Source organism: Pyxicephalus adspersus, chromosome 10 (assembly GCF_032062135.1).
Source record: "Pyxicephalus adspersus chromosome 10, UCB_Pads_2.0, whole genome shotgun sequence".
In the NCBI taxonomy this organism is placed as follows: domain Eukaryota; kingdom Metazoa; phylum Chordata; class Amphibia; order Anura; family Pyxicephalidae; genus Pyxicephalus; species Pyxicephalus adspersus.
This window is the reverse complement of record NC_092867.1, coordinates 46,659,617-46,681,200: the sequence shown is the minus strand read 5'-3', so window position 1 is coordinate 46,681,200 and position 21,584 is coordinate 46,659,617. Positions and strand designations below refer to the sequence as shown.

Below are 21,584 nucleotides of genomic sequence, written 5' to 3'. Positions count from 1 at the left end.
AAAAAACTCTGATGTCTGAACATGCTGTTTGTTCTCGTGGCCTACAACATACTCAGTGTATTGTAAAGACAGCTTAATTTTTTTTATATTCTGCCATATATAGTGGATTTTTTTTTTCTGCGCATTGCATATAGTTCTTGATGTTAGATACTTTTGCATCCTTTGTGTGTGTATATGTATATATAATATAATGTCTGCCCTATGAGCCATGTGAATCTCAATAGGAAGTAATCACTTTAAAAGCTTTGGGATCAATAGTGATTACATTATGACTTCACCCGTATTGTTTGCCTGTTCCGGTGATTGTTGTATTGCTCTACGCAATTACTGTGTATCACAATCCTGTTCTAAAAATAGTTTATGGTAAAACTTTTAATTTTATGCACTTTCATGAGTTTGCCAGATCTTGTGCTTTGGTTATATATATATATATATATATATATATATATATATATATATATATATATAGTAAAACTGGGCAGAGATAATAATTTCTCTTTACTGTCTTGCATATGCTATTTTTTTTTAAATCGCCTTTATATAAGCTGATTTTACAGCTGTCCTTCTCCCAAACCAGTATTGTCCCATACGCAGGCTAGAATCTTGCTAGGTAAGCAGTTTTACCTGCTAGGCCTGCAGAATGTATTCCTAGGTCAGTACCCTGAAATCTTTACTTACACATTCCTGAATCTGTAAACTGCCAAAGAGGTTACATTTTGTGGGTGAGATGCTGAGGATCTGTGCTTACAGAGCTCTGGGTCTCCTGATGTGAAGAGGATTACTGATGAAAAGAGTTAACATATTTGAAGAAGAACTCTGAAGGAGAGGTGCTCCAGAAGTAAGAAACTAGTCCTAAATGATAGGGGCCTTATCAAATATTTAACACTTAACTCTGTAGCTAGTCAGTCAGTGGCAGTGCATAATTGTTGTGGAAAGGGGACAGAAGTACATATTCTTTAATGGTGCCTGTAGATCTGTAGCACTGCCACTGCATCTTGCCTTGTGTCACAGAAGAACAGGTTGCTTTCAGGTGCTTTGGACAGCAAAGCCATGTGGCATCACCAGACTTGGACGCTATATCTTTAAGGGCACTTTATAGGGGAGTACGGTGAATAATAACCTACATTTTATAATGATGAGCAGTATATAGGTAAGTACAGTTTGGAGGGCAATATAGGGCACTATATGGGGGGAGCACAGTAATGAGAGGCAATATATGGGTATATTCAATAATGAAGGGCTCTGTATAGAGGAGTACAATATTGAGGAGCATTTTGTAAAATAGCATAGCAAGGAGATGCATTATATATGAGGGATGCCATATAGGGATATGGGGGGGGCAAACTTTTGTTTGCACATCTGAAATGCCTTTTAAGATAATAATTTTTGCCTGCTTAGTAGCTCCTGTGATTTAGTTTTTTTTTTTGTGAAGAACAACACTGCCTGCCTTGGTACTTTCACCCCCCCCCCCTATCTGCAACAGCTGTCAAATTTTAAAAGGAGACATGTCAGGCCCCAAGACATAGAGAAAAAAGATTTAATTGCTCTGGCCCCCAAGGGAACATGACAAGGTGCACTAGTAACAGAATGCTTTTGGGTTATGTAAAATGTACAATACATTTATTAGTGTATGTTTTGGGTGTTTTGTCCTCCAGTGCTGGAAAATATTCAATATTTTTGTTAAAATATTCTGTAAACAGGATGGACACTATCCATGCTATCTAGAACTGTTGCATATTGAAGCCTCTCTCTCTGACTCCTTCTGACCTTACATACTCCTTTTTAGGCCCTACCCCTTTTTCCGGTCACTAACAACACTCTTTTCTGGGTATAGACGGTCCCACATCATTTTCTAGATAGAGATAATTTACTGTAGTCTTTCTCATTGTAAGACCTTAAAGAACACCATGAACCCCACCCCCATGTACAATATTTTATTAATACTTTGATCCTAAAGTGAATGTCTAAGAAAAACTTTTAATTTTATTTTGGATAGAATAAGACCATGTTAAACCAATGGCAGTTTACATTTTTCTTTCTGAGTATTGTTGGTCAAATTGTTTTGTTCATTTTCAGTCCCAGAAACACAACAGAAAGTGAGAGACAACCTCCTAAAGTTAGGTGTCATCTTAGTTGCTTGGTTTGAATTTTCAGCTGATGTGCAGGGGCATAGAGCAGGGAGACCAGTAAGCAGTATATTTTCTGCTCTTTATTTGAAAAATAAAAATCTGTTTAAATGCCAATCAATTGATAAACTGCATGTTTTTGGGATGTGGGAGGAGACCAGAGTGCCCGCAGAAAACCCATGCAAAAGCAGAACATACAAACTCCTGCCGGACATTCTAACTTGAGACCTAGCACTGCAAAGGCAAGAATGCTAGCCACAGAGCCAACTGTGCTGCCCCCTGTTGGAGCTTTTAGAGTAAATATGCATGCATGGTAAGTTTTTAGATTAGAATCCTGTGGGTAGAACATGCCATTGTACTGTGCAAGACATCTAAGAATCTGATGTGAGCTTTACACACCATCTTAATCCAACCAAGCCAGAATTCAATGATCCCTAGAATGACCCTTTCAGTATAGAAGGCCATATGCAACTAATCTCACTGGGTTTGTATTTAATTATTTAGGAGTTGAATTTGGTTAGATAGATTCTTCTTAATTCCCAACTGTTTGACAGATATTGGATAGAAGCAAAAGTGAGGAGAAACTCCCTACTTGGAAAGTAGAAAACATATTGATATGGAGTGTGGGAAGGGTTAGAAGCTGTGTCCTAATGGGGAGGAGATCGCCATACTTTTTGGGCACATTTCTAGAAATCTGGTGTGGACACAGGCAACCTTTAAAACCTTACATAGGTTTCAACTCTGCCACCCTCCATCCAAAACCAAAATGGCTTTACCTCCATAATTACCATGATTCCTTTACATCTTCACTTTGTTTTTTTTACATCTTCACCTGTTTCTTTGAGCAGCATGCACAGAAATCCTTCCAATATTCCTCCGTCCTTCATGAGAACACATGAGGTAAACATGATTGATCTGAGAGCTAAGGTTATGTCCCGCTCAATTAGGTAAGCTTGATGAATGGGTGCTGCCTGTATTGCAGCCATCCAAGTCTATGACAGATCTTCTTGTTTTCTTGTTTTGAGCCTGGGAGTGTAGTATTGTGGCGTGTTTTATTCATTGATAACATTAAGTAGTGGATCACAGTATGCCTCAGGGATTTCTTGTAAAGCAGAAGGGATATTTATCTTCATGGCATGCATAAAAACTTAAAATAAGGAAAGACATGTTCAATTTATAATAAAACGAGACCTAGAACTCTTGAAAATAATAGGTAGAAAGTGAGCATATAAAATGCCCTTTGGTTTTGCCTTTTATGCCTATTGCCTATTATTTATTATCTTTTATGATTTTCTTTTGATAAAAGCAATAATTAAATTTCTTTTAAAAAGCAATAATGTAACAAAATTATTCTTTAGACTGCTGTAGTAGTTCAGAAAACTTAAAATATGAAAATGTGCTGTAAAATGTGACCTGTAAGCTGCGTACACACGTCAGATTTTTCTCGCCCGATAATCGGCATTGGCCAGATATCGGGCGAGAATCTGGTGTGTGTACAGTCGGCATCGTTCATCGTCCGTGGATCCGTCCTGGATCCGTATTTGTGTGTTTTCAGACACTGTATTTGGTATATGGAACTCCTAGTCATCAGAATTACAAAATGAGCATTGAGGATTCCCAGAATATGAGTAGATTATGCAACCATTATGCAGCCAGTCCATTGTATAGCTAATAGTGCCTTTTTGCTTTTGTCCAATAGGTTTGTAAAATATTTTTGTTAAGGGGTTATGCACAAAACTAAACCAATATGTATCACCCATTTGTGGCTTAACTAGGAAAATTGTGGTGTGTGTGTGTTTTTGTGCTGGGAGATATTACTATAATTTATTATTGTCCAGGTATAAGCTTTAGGTGTGCTGTCAGCCCATTAACCTCCCTAGAGGTAACCCCGAGTGTAGAAAAAAGTTGCTAAAAGTGGTAAAGTATGTAAACCTATGGGAAGGTTAGTAAAAAGAGTGCTTACCTTACAAAATAACTGTATGGAGTGCAATATATTGGATTTATATGTGTAAAAGCAGTACATTGTTTTCAGGAACATTCATATTACAATATATATAATAGGTTGGGTATAAGTGTTTTTTTTTTTAAATATATAGATTTTTTTAATTTTTTCAATTTATTGTTTTTACATGATTTTGTGTTGCAAACTTTATTATACTCATACTATTATATTAAACTGTAAAATAAATTTTCATGAAAAACAATGTACCGCTTTTAGACATAAAAAAAGAGAGCTCTGTAATAGTTTGGTGCAGCTCTGTAGGTGTTATGGCATCATCTGTGATGTCATTGCAACGTCACTTAAATCCAGTTACCATTACAAGACAGAGCGGATCCATGTCTTCACTATCTCTCCCTGTAGGGACAGGTTATATTTGTGATCTATTTCTTGTTAAAGCTTAACAATGGATCACTATTAAGGGAAACCATTGCTGCCTGCACAAACTCCAATTGATCTTATCTTATAATGTTAAAGTAACTATTTACAATATTTTATTTTCTTGGTTGCATCATGATTTACTATTGCTAAAGAAGAAAAAAAGCTCTCCTCAAAGAAAACTATTCTTTTGTGACTTTGTCCCCTTACTATTCAAATAACTTCTGTCACCCTGCTCCGTTTCCCTGTATCAATCTATTCTGCTTACCTAAAATTCCCATTATATCAACCAGGACCCTTTACTTTTGGTTGCCGCCTATACACCTTATGCTCTCTGAAATCCCTATCACTCTGCACCTCCCCTTTTCTCACTTTCCTGTCACACTGAACCCACCACCCTCCTCTCACCCTGTCACGTCCTATGTCACTTTGCACTTTGCCTCACTAAGGCCCCCCTTACAAAAGTAATTTGCAGGAACTTATACGAGTTTAACTTACATTGCAATAACCGCTAAACTGTACTAGAAGTCACACAGTATTTCATTTCCAGGTATTCCATCTGTTTTATTTTTATCATTTGCTTTGGCCTTTATCAGGACAAAGATGCAGAAGCTGTTTATTTGTTTAACCCCCCTAGCGGTAATCTCGAGTGTGACTCGGGGTGGCTTATACATGCAAAAAGCGGTAATCCTGAGTCACACTCGGGGTAACTTTAGAAGCCCCCCCCCCCATACCTTTGCTCCGCGCTCCAGCGGTGATCAGATGCCGGGGCGCCGGTCTGTTGGGGGGCGTGGCCGGGCAGGAAATTTAAAAGCAGAGTAAAAGCAGTGACCACCCCCAGAATTTGCTATTGCTGCTCGCATCTGCAGTGAGATGTGAAGCACAATGCAGAAGTCCTGCATTGTGCTTTGCATCTCTCTGGAGATGCAGAGCAGCAGCAGCGTCGGGGTGAGGGGGGCGGGACATCCTCACTCCCATCACCCGGGAGGATGTGTCATGTATGGGGGTGTGTCCGGGCGGGAAATTTAAAAGCAGATTACAATGTAATCTGCTTTTAAATGGTTTTTACAGTACAAAAACACCACACAACATGAAATAAAAGTAAAGTTTTATTTTATATTTTATTTTAAGATTACATTTTTGTCAATTTTTTTTTTAAATTATTATTTATAATTATGTATTATATTATAATTTATGATTATAATATAATAAATCAATTATAATTATCATACCCGGAAGTTAATCCTAAGAATTAGAGTCCCACAATATAAACAAAAATTTCTATGCAAAAAAAAAAGGATCACTTTTTGCATCAAAAAAATGACAGAATTAGAACGCTGTGGGGGTAATTTTTAAGTTATTTTTTTAGTTATACTGACCCCTCAATCCTATTTTCCTATCTTTTCCAGTTTTTCTATATTTTTAATATTCTTTACCTAAAATATTAGTAAAAACAAATGTCTTAATTTTGGCTATTCTTAAAGAGCCACAATATTGAGATCATTATTCGCAATAGCATTAGATGCTTGAAAGTTTGTTGCTGATTTTCCTATATCCCTCAACAAATTATCAAAATGCCCAATAAGTGTCCTGTGGAGCATAAAATATCACAGAACATGATCTTGGATTGACATTTAGCTTGTTGTCTTGTAGTTTTCCATGCTTCTTTATTAGGAGTTTGAAGATATGGAGTTATTATAGAAGAGGTAGTGTTTTGCATTCAGCATGTCCTAATTTTTTAATTAATGCAACTACAGTGTCCCAGTTTTCTTCATGGAAAGAACTGGAACTTGATAAAATTGTTGGCTGATGTTTCCCATTAGTGTTAACATGCAGAACAAACTTCTTTTTTTTTTTTTTTTTTTTTATTGCTTGCAGATATCTAGTCTTATGACATTAAAAGTATTTTTAGTAAGAAAACTTTTTTTTTTTTTTTTTTTTTTGTATCATCGGTCAGTGCCAGAGTTCTTCACTGTTGAATGTCCATGGTTCTGTGGGAACACAGAAGTTTGCATTAGCTTCTTGTTCTTTATCTTTCATCAATTAATAGTTTTATCAGTAATGTCTTGCTTTGGGATGCCCATCTATTGGACGTATTAATATTCAGCTATTTCCCTTTTGTTTAATCTCTAACTAGCTGCAAAACGTAGTGTAAAACCTGTGTTCATAGAAAAATGTAGCTAATGTTTTTTATTGTTTTCAATGTTTTAATACCTGGTGGTTCTGCCATGGGGAGCTGTGTAAAGCGGGCTTCTAGCAAGTCTCTGCCTGACATATAGAGAAGCAAGTTTGTCAGTATCCCCCCATGCAAACCCCCACTGCAGTGGTACTACAGGCTGCTGTGCCCATGTACACACATTCCTGCATATATACTATGCTCATGCTTCTAACCTCTTGCACTACCCAGTCATGCTTGCAGGTCCAAGACAATGCAGTCAAGCTGTCTAATGGCATGGCTCTTAGCCATGTCTATTGATGGGACCTGTGCTTTTCCCATTTACACATGGGCACACAACAGAACGTTAAACTGGAACATCCTATGCTTTTTAATGGAAACTGCTCTAAACCTATGGCAGAGGGCAAAGAACTAGCCTGCAATATTGTGTTACCATTTACCATTTTTTTGCTATTGTGGCCACATATATGTTATCCAGGTCTAAATGCACAAACTAATCTTTATCTGCCATAGACAGGAATTTCTAAGCACACTAGGACAAAATGAAAATATTTCAGTGTACTGCTTAATCACAGTTAAGACTCAAGATCGACCATTCTCAATCAGGGTCCCTCCACAAGTGCATAAGGCCAAGGTCTTTTTTAGCGGTCTGTAAATGTAGCATACTGGTCACCTATGTATGAGGGGCGTTCTTCCCACTGGCAACCAATGCAAATTGAATTTGACTGATTATAGACCCAAACATGAAGTCTAAGTTTACACTGGCAGTGAGGTCATAGTGCGTTTACCGCTTCTCATGGCAGGAACTGCTGCCTCTTGGGGAAACACGCTACAGACATGTAACAAAAAAATAGGGATAGCAGTACCGGCACCATGCACTGCTACTATTCGTCACATGTACAAACACTGGTTTTTTACACAGTAGTGTTTAGTTCTTTAAGAACCAGCACTGTTCTGCCAGTGTTCAAGCCGCTGTCAAGGTGCCATTCACAGTTAATGTAGTTTCTCAGTGGTAAAAAGATTTTTTAAAAAGGCTTCTTTTGATGTTCTCTTTAACATAGGAAATCTTCATATTTTTAGTTTGGTCTCACTTTGACAAAGAAATTAAAAAAAAAAAAATTAGGTGGTAAAAAAGACCATTCAGGGCTAAAAACACAGTGGTCTGCCATTTATATCAAAAGTGTATGTATGGATTTTTTTTTTGTTTGTGTATACTTCAAGTATATTTCATGGATTTTTGTGGAATAAATTGTTTGCCCACTCTGTTCTGTTGGCTGAATAAATTTACCTTTTGTACCTATACTTTCATGTTCATTAATGCTACATATAATATTGTAATGTCTGCATAATGACTGCAGTCTCTAAATTATTCTAGATTGGTCCACAGGTAGAAGGATTGAAATAAAATATCCTGACATCGAAAAATGGAGAAGATGCAAAAATGTTTTTTGCATGCAGCTGGCACTTTCATTCTTGATTATTCCTTCTTGTGATGTGATGGATAGGTCTGTCCTGGATCATGCGTCATGTGTTAGTTTTGTTTGATTTGATGAGCTGTCAAACACTTTTTTCTTTTTTCTTTCTTTCTAACAGTGGCTAGTGCCGTCTCCTCATGTTGTTTAGGCTGTCAGGCAGGCTTGATCATTACCTTCAGAGGAGCAGTGTACTTTGACACAGGGTCATTACTTATGGCAATATTTATTCCAGCCTCTGTTATTACATTGATAGACATTTTTCCTCACTTAAAGGTATCCCTAAGGTATTACACACACTAACACACACACACACACACACACACATTTCATTGTAATGTTTATAGTTGTCTGTTATATTTGTCTTATGTCATTGAGCAGATAGATTTCAGTGACAAGGTCTTTAGTTTGGTGCTGTCCTCTTATATCCAGGGTCACATTTTATATTTGGATGAATGCTATACACTTGCAATAAAGCATGACAGCCTCCTAGTCATATGTTGCATACAAAAGGCTTGGTGTCAGGACCCAGTCATACAAGGTATTACTTATGCTGACAACTTAGCAATACCCTGCGATTCAATATATTTAATGCATTTTATTTTTTATAGATTATTTGAAACAAATTTTTTTCTCTGAAAATAATTTGTAAAGATCATTTGTCAATGAACAGACTGAATAGCCTAAGTTAATTGTTAACAATACGTTACCAACAAATGATGTTACTTTAGTTTGTGTATTTGTAAATTTGAATTTGTAATACATATAATGCTAAGCACATAGAGGATCAGCATCAACTTCTGAGGCACAGGGTATACAACTTCAGAATTGGCAAATGAAATCCATTTTTAGGTTTTATGTTTATTTCTTCATCTCCCCCTTCCTATAGGCAAAATGTTCATATATCTGAAAAATGCATTCTATCAAAAATGTAAAGATAGGGGTAAAAGTGGGGATAGAGCCTTTTAGTTAGCCATTTATTGCTTTAATGGTCTCACTAAAGTAAACTTGTAAGGCTTATGTCTTCCCACATTGTTTTTTTTTTAACTTTTTCTGAATAATTGTGTATGAAGGCCTATCCATCCTGAAAGGATATATAAGGATAGAATGCCCAAGAAAGTGATATTGTTAAAAAGTCTTGCAGTTTCGCCTGTCTTTTGAAAGGTAATTTCTAGCATATAAAATATATAAATGAAATATCCCTGCAATAACATGCTTATTTAGGAAGCAAAGCCCTGATCTTGGTGAATTGGCAGAGTCTGCAGTCCTGAAATGTCACATTTATTTGCCCAACATTAAACTAATATGTACCATTCATGTTTCTTGGGGTCCTTCCTACATTTATTGGTGTCATGGTGCACAAAAGAGGATAACTTTGTATCTGGACCCATGTGAGATGTAGGAACAAAAAAGTTATCATTTTCTCTCTGCTGCTGTTAATATGATACGGTATATTTAGAATTATTTTACAGTTTCAACACTTGGTGCTTATCAGTAAAACTGAGAAGGAAAGGCAATATATGCCCTACTAGGTTTACATTATGAAACTTCATTTATAAAAGTGTCCAAGGCCAGACTAGTCAGATTCATTTTGTTTTAAATACAGCAGAGTAGAAAAGAGAATCTGGTTGATAAAGGGAATGTATTTTGTCAGACAAATAATGTTTCTGAAAATTCAGAAAATAGACAAAATTTCTTCATAAGCTGATTACAATTCTGAGAAAAATAACATTTCAATTTTGCCTAGACATATTCTTTGATAACTTTTAATCTGTTTTTCTCTGTTCTGGTGCAGGTAATGGAGGAGGCTGAGAGCACACATTTGTTCAAATCGATCCTTCCTGACATGATTTCTTTGGCCCTCAAACTCCCTAAGCTTTGCACAAAGGTAAAAGGCTTAAATTATAAGCATATATTTCAGTACCAAGCAAAATGTATACTGTATTAACTTGGTATTTGGTGTTTAATTGATATGACATTGCCACTCCTAGATAATTTGCTCTTCTATCCGGTAGAATGATAACTCCAGATTATTCAAGAAACGAGCATCTGCACTTTTGTAAGAAAAGCATCTGCTCAAATGGAGGGAATTTTGGGAATTCTGTGCAGAAGCACCTAGACTCTTTTGTCATATACAAAATGTGATATGGAACCAGGATTGGTCTATAACAGGGGTAGGCAAACTTTTTCAGTCAGGGGCCACACTTTTTCAGCACCCCCCCCAACCCCCAAGGTGGCACCGGCCAGGGCTGCGGACCACCCAATTGCCTAGAGAAATAACATTATTGGGCCGTAGTTTGCCCACGACAGGTCTATAACCTATACCGCATAACTTTACATCACTGCCTTGCTGACTAATGCCATGTACCCCACAATTAAATGAAAGGCTGGCATTGTAAAGAATTGACAAAGATAATATAAATCATTTCTGAGCAATGATCTTTTTATTTGTGTATTTGCTAGTCAAAACAGTGGAGAACACTTTTTTATATCCTGTTTTGATGTGCACATGAAAATATATAGCACCATAGTTTGCAGCTATGCCCAAAAGCACCCACCATACAGCCACATCATCAAAGAGCAAAAGGTTTTTGTCACAAATTGCATTATCTTCTTTTAGACCTTGAAAGAGTTAAAAAAAATTCCTCACATGTGTATTCTCTTTTCAGACTATTTTATTTTGTAATTTTGTTCAGGGAGGGTAGTAAAGAATAAAAAATCTTTCTTGGCTTAGACCTGTTTATTAAAGGCTGGGTTATTAGGCTGGGTCTACACAGACGTTTTTAAAAACACATTTAAACATTCCTACCACGTTTATATGCATTTTTATGCACTTAAATTAGGAAAATGTCCATGATGCGTTTTTACCGCCTTTACGTTTCAAACACTTAAAGACGTGGAAAAACGCGGGAAAACATTTTCATTGATATTATTGGAAGCGTTTATGTTTTAATTTTTTTAAACGTTTCAAGCAGCGTTATAGATAACGCTTATAAACATGCCTCAAGAAAACAACCTGGTGTAGATTAGCCCATTTGAATGCATGGGAATTTCAAACATGGGCTTTTAAAGCCTCAGGTTAAACGCTGAGGAAAACGTCAGTGTAGACTAAAGCTAGGTACACACTTGCAATAATTATCGTTAGTCATTCATTTTCTAACGATTAAACACGATTATTTTGAACGATCGTATTGTGCACAATTCTGTTGTAACAATACGATCGTTCAAAAATAAACCACCAATAGTGTACACACGCTGGATACGAACGTTTGCCTGATGCTGGAAGTGACATGTAAAGGAGAAAGTGTACAGCAGAACCATCCACGATCACTGAACAACCTTACTCACAATAAATGGTGAACGATCGTCGCTCAATCAGATCCGCCGGGACAGTCATTCGTTTCCAGCGACAATCCTCATTCGTCAGCGTCATTGTGCACTGCTTTTGTTAATGATTATTGGACGATGGGTCGTTAGTTTCCAAAGATAATTATTGCAAGTGTGTACGCAGCTTAAGCCTAAAGCATACCAAAATATAGAAGATACAGGTAGTTTCCCAGGTTACATACAGATAGAAACTGTAAGTTTCTTAAGATGTATTGTATGAATTTGTATGTAACTTGGAACAGTTACATGATTTTAGTAAATGCAGTTAGGACAGATGTTTTTCTCAACATATTAGGCAGAATAGTGTCAGTTACTGTATAAAATCCTCACTGTGAGTTAATCACAAAACAAAAAAAACAAAAACCAAAAAAAAAATCGTTATGGAGCATAGACATTCATTACCTTCTGGAGGAAGCTGTGCTTTGATATGCAAAAAGAAACAACTGCAGAGTTTTCCTTGATCATGAAAGAGTTACAAGAGGTTGTGGAAGAGCTCACCCCCCCCCCCCCCCCAAAAGCAAAAGATTTAATTTGCAAGTCATGCAAACTGCCCCCTCCCCCTTTAAGCCTTCGTTCTGCACACGAGCGAGCAGGGAAGCCCCGTTTGTGACTGTGTCCGTATGTTGGATGTCCTTAACTCGGGGACTACCTGTAGTTTAAAAGAAATAACCATATTAGCATTCCCTAACTAAAACATAAATACAAGTTGGTTAACGGCTGTGATGGGAAAACCTAAAATGATGTTCATAGGAGTAAACGTTATACCTGAAGCTTTATTTGTGCAGTATGAGCTACTGGCATATTGGTGGAGGAAACCCCTTGGGAGTGTGTTACATTTTATCCAGTGCCAGTGTGATAGGTGAGAACGGGACTGAATTCTAAGCATTGGCATGGGGGTAGAATGGAGCCAGTTGACAAGCAAAGGTTGACATGGGCAGAGAGTAGGGAGGAGTAGAGTGGACACCAAACCTATTGATGTAAATACAAACAAGAAATAAGAAGTGCTTCTACTATTTTTTTAAAATCCATCTGTGGCTAGTGTAATCCAAAAACAATTTCCATCTTTTGCAATCATTTAAGTCTATCATAATGAATAGAGGGTTCCATATTTTCTGTAATAATGGCCTGAAGAAAAGTAAAAAACATATTGTTTTCTCTGGGGGCAGACAGGAAGAGCAATGTTAACAGATTCCTTGTCTGGTCTGTGCATTGATATCCAGCACAGATAATAAGGTGATTAGCCATGGGTGTACACAGTGATTACATTTATTAGTATAACTGTACAATGTTTGGAAAACATAATCCAGTATTATGAGCAGAACTGTCATCTTTTGGTGTATGCATTCATTACTAGCCTGGTATTAATTGCTTTAGTTTTTTGTTTAAACTTTTTTGATTTGTGCCTATTAATGTGGCTTTAAAAAGAACAAACAATAAAATTATAGGTTCCTCTCTTTGTTCTGATAGTTAGGTATATATCACAAAGTGTCTTCGCATTTTTAAGAGCTTAATTTCTATTCTTCTGTACAACATTCATGCAAATTAATTCCCATATTTTACATTTTCATATACATATTTATATTTGCTTATTCAAATTGTTTCTGTCAGAATGGGGGAAAACAGACAATTAGGAAGTTGGAGAATTTGTTGGCACAGCATCTAATTCAGAGATCACTCGAGTAATTTTTCTCCGGTCTGACACAAGCTAATGAAGCATAAGACCTTTTTGTGATTTAGGTTACCATTTCACTGCTGGAGTTACTGTCTTGTCAGAATCTTGACTGTTGTTTTACCTTTTGTTATATTCTTAATTTTGACACATGGGAGGAAAAAAAAAATATTAAAGTGCAAGTTCCATGCTTTTGTAGCCTCTTGGGCTACACTCAATGTGTATGACTGGTCTATGACTCAAGTGAAGTCATTATAATGACACTCATTTACAAAAACACGTCTTGACTTTAACCCACAATCAGATATTACAAAATTTACATCACTCACAGGATCCCGATCCACCTTTTTAACATGGGGGAAACTTGTAAAAAACTTTAGGTCCCTGGTTATAATTACTATATCCAACACTCACAATATATTGGTGTCAGTTAAACTGACCCGTGAGGCAGAAACTGCTTATTGTTTAGGAAACCCCTAGAAACCTCTGAAAGAATCACAGAACCAACCAAAAAAACCAAACCAAAAACCAACCAAAAAAAACAGATAGACAGTGCAACCATTGCCTCTTTTTCTTTTAAAATTAGTCTTATTTAACATTTAATATTTAACATTAACATCATTAACAATTACTTATTTACTTCTAGGTTGAATCCACTGGCTAATTAATTATTTGTCAGTCCACCCCATCAAACACCATTTACCTAATAGATTGTGGACACCTGAGCAGTGCACTGATTTGAGTTTGAACATACTATGAACATGCTATTCTAAAACCATTGACAATAATATAGCGTCTGCTCAGCCTCCTCTAATTTAAAAATGATGTATGCTAATGTTCCATGTTGATTGAAACTCAACATAAACAGCATTTCATCACTGCCAACGCTCAGTTCATGAGCCAAGTTGCAAGTATAATCCAGATTGGAAAGATGTGTAAATAATGTGTAATAATAATAGGAGTCAAAGTCTGTAAATTTTTGCTAACTCCAGTTACCCCAAAATTGCCCCAACAGTCCTGACATTAACAGCATGAAATTTATAGCTTTTAAAATTAAATACCACCTTTGATGTCCCATGTATTCCTGAGGAAGTAAAATCTGTGAAACGTGTTGAAATTAAATTGGGACTGAATTGATACTATGTATTGGTTGACATAATTGTAAAAAAGGAAAAATGTTTTTTTAATGTTTAAATAAATGTTTTTATTAAATAAGTGATGTTAAATAAGAATTCATTATATCGGTGCCTTAAAAGTCCAAATAAATATATTTAAACAAATTTTATGCAAGAGATTAAAAAAGAACTTGTTTATTCCACAAATTCCCAGTTTATCAGAGTTTATTGTTTTAACTGCAATTTATAGGATGCCTGGAATAATGACAGAGTTTCTTTCAGACTAAAAAAAGATCTTTACTTGGTTTAATTTACAGCTATTTTACAAACACATATTCATAGATAGAATTTTATTGCACACATCCATCTGACCTGTCACCTTTTCTCCCCTAGGCGGTGCTGCTGTTCTTCAGATCAGCTTTTGAGTCTGAGCTAAGTTTTAGATAGGAGACATCTAAAAATCTGTTTTCCCTGCTTCAAATGATTTAATGCTGTAGGTGTACTCAGTTTTAATAAAACAACCACCAATTCTGCAGTACCACCTGCAAACTAGCCTCTAGGAAGCAGCACTTACCGTAGTATACCAAGTATTTTGCTGATTTTTTTCCCCAAATGTATACAGTAGGTGGCCCTGCAGCAGTAGTGAATGTTTATTTAGATTTATTAGGAGCTGGATCTTTTTCCACTGCTGCTGAAGGGGATGTTATGCTTCCTTGTGTAGTTGTTTCGGTAACAGGAAATGGTTTATATAAGACCTAAACTATCAGGCATGTAAAAACAATTACTGCAGAATGGACATACCGGATAACTAGGTTTTACAAATTTTGGCCTGCTCTTTGACCTTTGGGAAAGGTTTACTTATACCTCAGGAATATGGTAAAATTGTGCGGTTTAGATGGGTATTTGGTACACACTCTAGTCTGTAATGGAGATAAATGAACAGGTCAGCCAGTGTCTGATCAGTGGAGTGATGGCAAATAATATACTCTAAAGACAATTGATTTTTTTTCTCATTCTCTCTGTTTTTTCTATTATCTGATTAAAAAATATTGACCAAAAATCTGTTCACTAGATATATTTTTAATGTGTTTTGGGGAACAGATGAGAAAGGCATGTGTATGTGTTTCTGTGCTTCTAGGAGTAAAGAATATCTATTGTACATGCAGCAAATATTTTAGTTTATTAAATCTAATATATCTATTACATCATGCAATCTGTAAACTACTCATATGTTTTATGTTTCACGTTATGAAGTTATGTATAACTCATTCTAGTAAAATGTGACTGGTAAAAAAAATGTTCCTCTTATTATATAAACCCCTACTTATTACATACTATATTTTCAGTTGTATTTTCCTAAGAAGCTCTATATCTGTAAAAAAAAAAAAAAAAAAAAAATGGAAGTCTGCAGGTCATATGTAGGTGATGCGCAGGCGCTGTTCTTCAAATAATCACTGATATTATGCCATAAAAGATCCAATTTTCTTATGTGATCTAATTTATGTTCACAGCAAAGGTCTTGGTTGTCCATCATGATCAATAACTTCAAGGTTTTGTATTCTTTAATTGATTGCTGATCTTCAACATGTCAAAGTAAACCTCTTTTACCAATCATACAGATAAATGACACCACAGAAACTAGCCTGTTGATAAAGGGACCGGCTACAAGTAGTTTGCTGTGATTTAATAGTCAGGCCTCAGTTTGTTTTGGCAAATTGATAAATTATTGATCAATTCCTGTGTTTTTTATGTTCCAGCCTATCCCATTGCTGAAGAAAAAAATGAATCATTCTATCACCATGTCCCAAGAGCAAATCTCTTGTCTCCTGGCTAATGCATTCTTCTGCACGTTTCCTCGTCGCAATGCCAGGTTGGGGAAATCGGAGTATTCCACTTACCCAGACATAAACTTTAACAGGTAGTATTTCAAATAAATGAAGATGGGGGTATGCTTGAATTTTTTATGATGATCCTTAATGGAGCTTTGTATTTGCAAGTCATAAAGTTATAATATTATTAATCAATCAATAATCAATATTTTGCATATATATATATATATATATTTATATATATATATATATATATATATATATATTTATATATATATTCTGCGGAATTCATATAACCCCAGTCTATAGAACACTTTGCAAAAAAGTATATTCGTAGTTTTTTCTATAATGTTTATCATATCTATTTATGAGCAGAATTCTTTTCTTGCAATACAGACACAGAATAATTACTGCATGGCAGGCTCTGGGCTTGTGTAGGAGGCCTTTGTTTATGAATGCTGCACTATGAGTTTGAACTAGCTACTCAAACGCATATTTAATAAAAAATGTGACAGGCTGCGTTTCATCTACTTTGTAACATAAACAGATTCTCCCATGCCCAAAGAAACACAGAACAGTTAAGTGTGGTCCCAAAATGGTTATCCACACTAACTTAAAGTCTGCAGATCTCCATTTACTGTTTTGGTTTAGAGTTCGCCTTAAATGTATTTTAAACTTTATATGTGGCTCATCTACACAGGGACTACTTACCTTGGTTCCATGATACTATAGTAGATGACTACTTTCTTGGTTACCATTGTCATCTATATAATTCAAAGTAAGTGTGTGTGTTCCACCATCACACGAAAACGCATGGAGACATTTGAACCAAACTTGCCATACATGTGACTGTGACTCATGTGAGTGCACCCATCATCTTTGTACAGCGCTGTGTTATATGGCAGAGCTATTTTTGGATGTGTGTATGTTATCACTAGGAAAGGCATGGAGACGTTTCAACTAAACTTGCTATGTTCCACCATCACTTTGAAACGCATCAACACATTTCAACCAAACTTGCTAGACATATGACTCGGACTCATAGTATCTTAATAAAGCCAGAGATTTCTTTTTCTGCTGGTAGATGTCTTTATTTGTCATCATAATTCAACCCACTTCTTCTACCCCCCGGACCCCCCCCAGTCTGTTACTGGACAGTGAAAGGTGATGTGGCATAGTGATGATCTTGTATCTCTGCAATCATTGGCTCATTGTACTGCTTTCTCTCAATCTGCAACTTGAAGTCTGATACCAGATTCAAATACATAAACTGTGTTCATTTAAATATACATTTAAGAATGCAGTAATTGTTAGGTTGTGGTATTTTATATAGTATTAATACTAATACCTAACGTCTAATTTCATGGTTTAGGCTTTGTTTATTTATTTTTTAGGCTATACCCTGGTATTCTGCAAAGCTAAGGGCCCTTAAGTTTTGGGTGTATGGTAGTTTTCATGACTGCGATCTAATGTTAGGATTCTTTTTTTCTTTCTGAAGCTTCTCTCTGGTATTCTGCAAAGCTAAAGTCAGTGTCAGGATTCTGTGCCCTTTTGTTCAGCTTATACTCTGGTATTCTGCATAGCCAAGTATCTATTAAAAGATCTTTGATTTGATTAGTATCGATTCACTTGAAAGATGGAACGCTGAAGATAAACAGTTTCTTCCTTGGCAAGCAGTCAGAATGCCTGCGTTTGCTTCTTCAAATTTAAATTCTTAAATTTTAGCAGAGTTACATGGCAACTCGTCAGAAGCCCAAACAAAACGTAGAAAAATATATGGAGATCTAACTCGAGTCATTTATCCATGACTTTACCTAATTTTTATCTAAACTTAAGTCATTTATCCATGACTTAATTTTTACAAGAAGTATAGTCTTGCTTGTTTTTTTACTTAACAATGTTTTTTAATTGGATAGATCATGGAATTAGCATTTTGCATTCCCAGGAAAGCAGATGTTGCCTATGTTTTTTGTGGCTTCATTTTAATTTCTGGGTGTATTTACATGCAGAAAATGCCTGTAATAGGGATGTGTGGGTAACCTGCACAGTTAAGCTTAAGGAGAGATCTTTTATAATTTATCAAAGCAGGTATGTAAATTACACTCCTAACCATTGCAGTTGACATATGTGGCCTATTTATTATTAAGTTTTGTAAAATATTTAGATTTGATCTTTCTGTTCTGCCATGTGATTGGAAGGATTTGGAAACAGCATATTTGTTGGCAAATTAATAATTTAGGTACACAGAAGGATGCATAGCTAAGGCTTTGTACACATGTTCAGTAATTGTTGTTGGAAAGGATCTTTCACAATCCTTTCCAAAGACAAAAGACTGAAAAAGCACTTTACAGCACCATTCTGCTCTATGGGGAGGGCAGGGGGGAGAACAATGGAGTGGCACTTGTTTTTTCTCTTTTCTCACCGTCACTTGCATTACGATCGTTTGATTATGGATCTGTCCTAGCGGATCCATAAACCATGTTGTATGAGCGCCAGATTCTTGTCCGAAACCAGCCCTGAGGCGATTGTCTGACGAGAATCATCTGATGTGTGTACGTAGCAATGGACATGATCAAAATATTGTCTTGGGTTAGATTGATAAATTTTAAAAGAAATCTCATGGGAAAGTGAGATATGGACAGCTTATAAAGCATTTCTTTTCTCTCGACTATTCGCATTCTGTCCTTTCAAATGAAGAGAAAAATCAAAGGGTGGACTCTCTGTCCTCCAACAGATATCAAATGTTTTGCCAACCCCAAAAAAGTCAAATAATGATAATAAGTGACAGAGAAAGTAGGGTTTTTTCAAATGGCAAATAAAAATATATTAAATTGAATTATAGTACAACATATATACCACATATATACAAAATAGTATTGGTCATTCCCATTAACAATTTCATGGGGAGGTACAGCCTTTTACTAGACAGAATAATCCCTAATTATAGGAGTCGCAAATGAGATAACGTCTCATAGCCTGAAGTTTTGAGGATAAGAGTGTGTGTATACATGTTTAAAAGGATGTTTATTTTGTAAGTGAATAAAATTAATTTAGATGAAACGTATGTCCTAAGTCTAGAGATGTACTTAGAATAATATTGAATGAAATAAAGAGAGTAGAGTTTATCTGTGATGTGTATCGATCTGTGTGTGTATTTAAATGGGAATTTCATCCTTTAGGCTCATTTCTGGATATGTTCTGTGTATGTCTTAACAGGAATCATGTCTCTCTCTGTTTAAGCTATAAGGAAACCTAGGGAAAATCATGTTGGGAAGCTGATACCAATTACCCAGGAAAAAAAGCATACTGCCCAGTGATGGCTTTAAATTGGGATAATGGGATCCAATCAGTATTAAATTATAGATGCTGTCCAATTTGTGTAGATAAATGTTGCTGGCAGCACAGTAATGCAAAGATCTAATTGCTAATAAACTTTTCTGGCCAGCGAGTGTTTTGCTGTTGTTCTTTGTGCACTGTAGGAAAAAACTGTACAAACTAGAGCTAGCATTCTGCTCAGTCTCCTTGTTATGTGCTGTAAAAAAAAAAAAAAAAAGCAGTCATTTAAATTTAGGTTAATGTACATTTTTTTTCTAAAAAAAAGCAACCGATGTAGTACACAGTTTACATATCAGCTAATCTATCTCCCTTTCTAAAAAAAGGAGGTAAATATATAAAAAACCTACTAAAATGTAATAAAATTTTTCTAATTAAAAAAAAAATGTTCTGTACCATATGCTTTCTCTTTGATTCTGTGTTTCCTACAAAATTGGGGTATACTTTTATTAAGGGGTTCAAACTTAAAAATGCTATTTGTTTTATAGGAGGTCATAGAGTGGTTAAATATTGCATATACTTAAATATAAATTTTGCATATACTTAAATATAAATTTTGCATATACTCAAATAAAAATTAGGGTATCTACTATTTCCTGCAAAAACAGGAAAAATATAGTTACTCCAAAATAAACCTGTTATATGGGCAGGGGTTAAAGTGACAGCCAGTCATTGACAAATAAAACAAAAGGTTCTCTGCACATCTGGTTTGCCAAGGAAGGAAGGGAACACAAGTGTGTAATTCTCTTCACTTTTGACAAAAAAGCAGACCTCCCTCTTGCAACCAAGGACGGCCCTTGATAACTTGACCCCAGTGTTGTGAGGGTCTGGGAGAGGGTTGCTTTTTGGAATCTGAAATCTCCTTCTAATAAAGGAGGCCCAAATATTCACCTGCCCACCGCATAAAGGATTAATTCCTCCTTAGAAATAAAGAAATAACATGCATTTCTTATATTCTTATATTTGATATATTTTATATTCTATCTTTGAATTCTGAAACTTGGCTAAAAGGGTCAGATCTTCTGTTGGAGTATGCTGGAAATGAAAATGAATCTAAGAAGTACATTTGTGCTTTTTTGTTCTTACTAGGCTCCTGAGGCAGCACTCGTCTTCTGGGAAGTACACACGAATGTATTGCATTAATCTAGGTTTAAGCTTTGAAAGCACATAATGGACTTGCATACTATTGTCAGTAGGGTACTGTGTTGTGATCCCCCCCCCCCCTTAACATGCTGCAGGTTATCAAAATGGATGTTGTAGAAAACTGCAATGCACTTAAAGCCTTTTTTTTATTTCTCAAAAGCTTCTAACCCTTTTGTGATTGTGAAGTGTACTGTCAATAAAGATGCAGTTTGGACACAATCTACAACACACAAGGAAAACTATTTGTGGTCTGTTATTGTGCCTTTTGTTCTTTGTAGTAAATTCCTTATATAACAGGCAAATAAGAGATTAAAAGTTGAAATTAAGTTTTTAAAACAGGAAATATAATACAAGGTTTTTCTTGAATTGCAACTTTGTTAATGTATACCTTTAAATTTTCAGGTTGTTTGAAGGTAAAAATCCAAGAAAAGCAGAGAAGTTAAAAACACTCTTCTGCTACTTTCGAAGAGTCACAGAGAAACGTAAGTTTTTTTTTTTTGTTTTTTTGCAATTTTTTTTAAATTTAATTTTTTGTTATTTAACTCCTTTAAATTCCATGTAAACCTATTTAACTCTTTATTTTAATTCAATGAAAGTGTTACTTTGTAAATCTGCCGCTTTTTCCTGTGGTGTGACCCCCATCACACATTCTTCAGATGGAGACTGCAGATGGACATTTCCATGCACATTGTGTAGACACAGTCCACTTTGACTATCCGTAAACCCACCTTAACAAATGAAATACATTGCTGGGGTGCATTCATGTGGACAAGAGTGGCTTCACCTCCCCAGCGGTAATCCCGAGCGTGACTCGGGGTGAATTATACCAAAAGCGGTAACCCCGAGCCACACTTGGGGTGGAATTGCCTAGGAGAGTTAAGTCATACCTAGTCCCCACATTCCCGCGGTGTCCTCCAGGGATGCCTGGCATCTTTTTCCCCTGGCGAGGTGTGTAGC

At 35.9% G+C, this 21,584-nt stretch overlaps 1 protein-coding gene and 1 long non-coding RNA gene across 2 annotated transcripts in view; both read left to right on the top strand.

The window, feature by feature from the left end:
* Positions 1–21,584, top strand: part of PARG (poly(ADP-ribose) glycohydrolase) — a 54,728-nt gene that overhangs the window by 12,507 nt on the left and 20,637 nt on the right. The window contains exons 8-10 of the mRNA XM_072423180.1: positions 9,899–10,039; positions 16,080–16,240; positions 21,030–21,109. Of these exons, the coding sequence (XP_072279281.1) occupies positions 9,899–10,039; positions 16,080–16,240; positions 21,030–21,109 (382 nt within the window). The remainder of the gene's footprint in view (positions 1–9,898; positions 10,040–16,079; positions 16,241–21,029; positions 21,110–21,584) is intronic.
* On the top strand, positions 700–5,732 carry LOC140339508 (uncharacterized). Its single transcript, XR_011922453.1, has 2 exons — positions 700–838; positions 2,975–5,732. It is a non-coding gene; the product is annotated as an uncharacterized lncRNA (long non-coding RNA).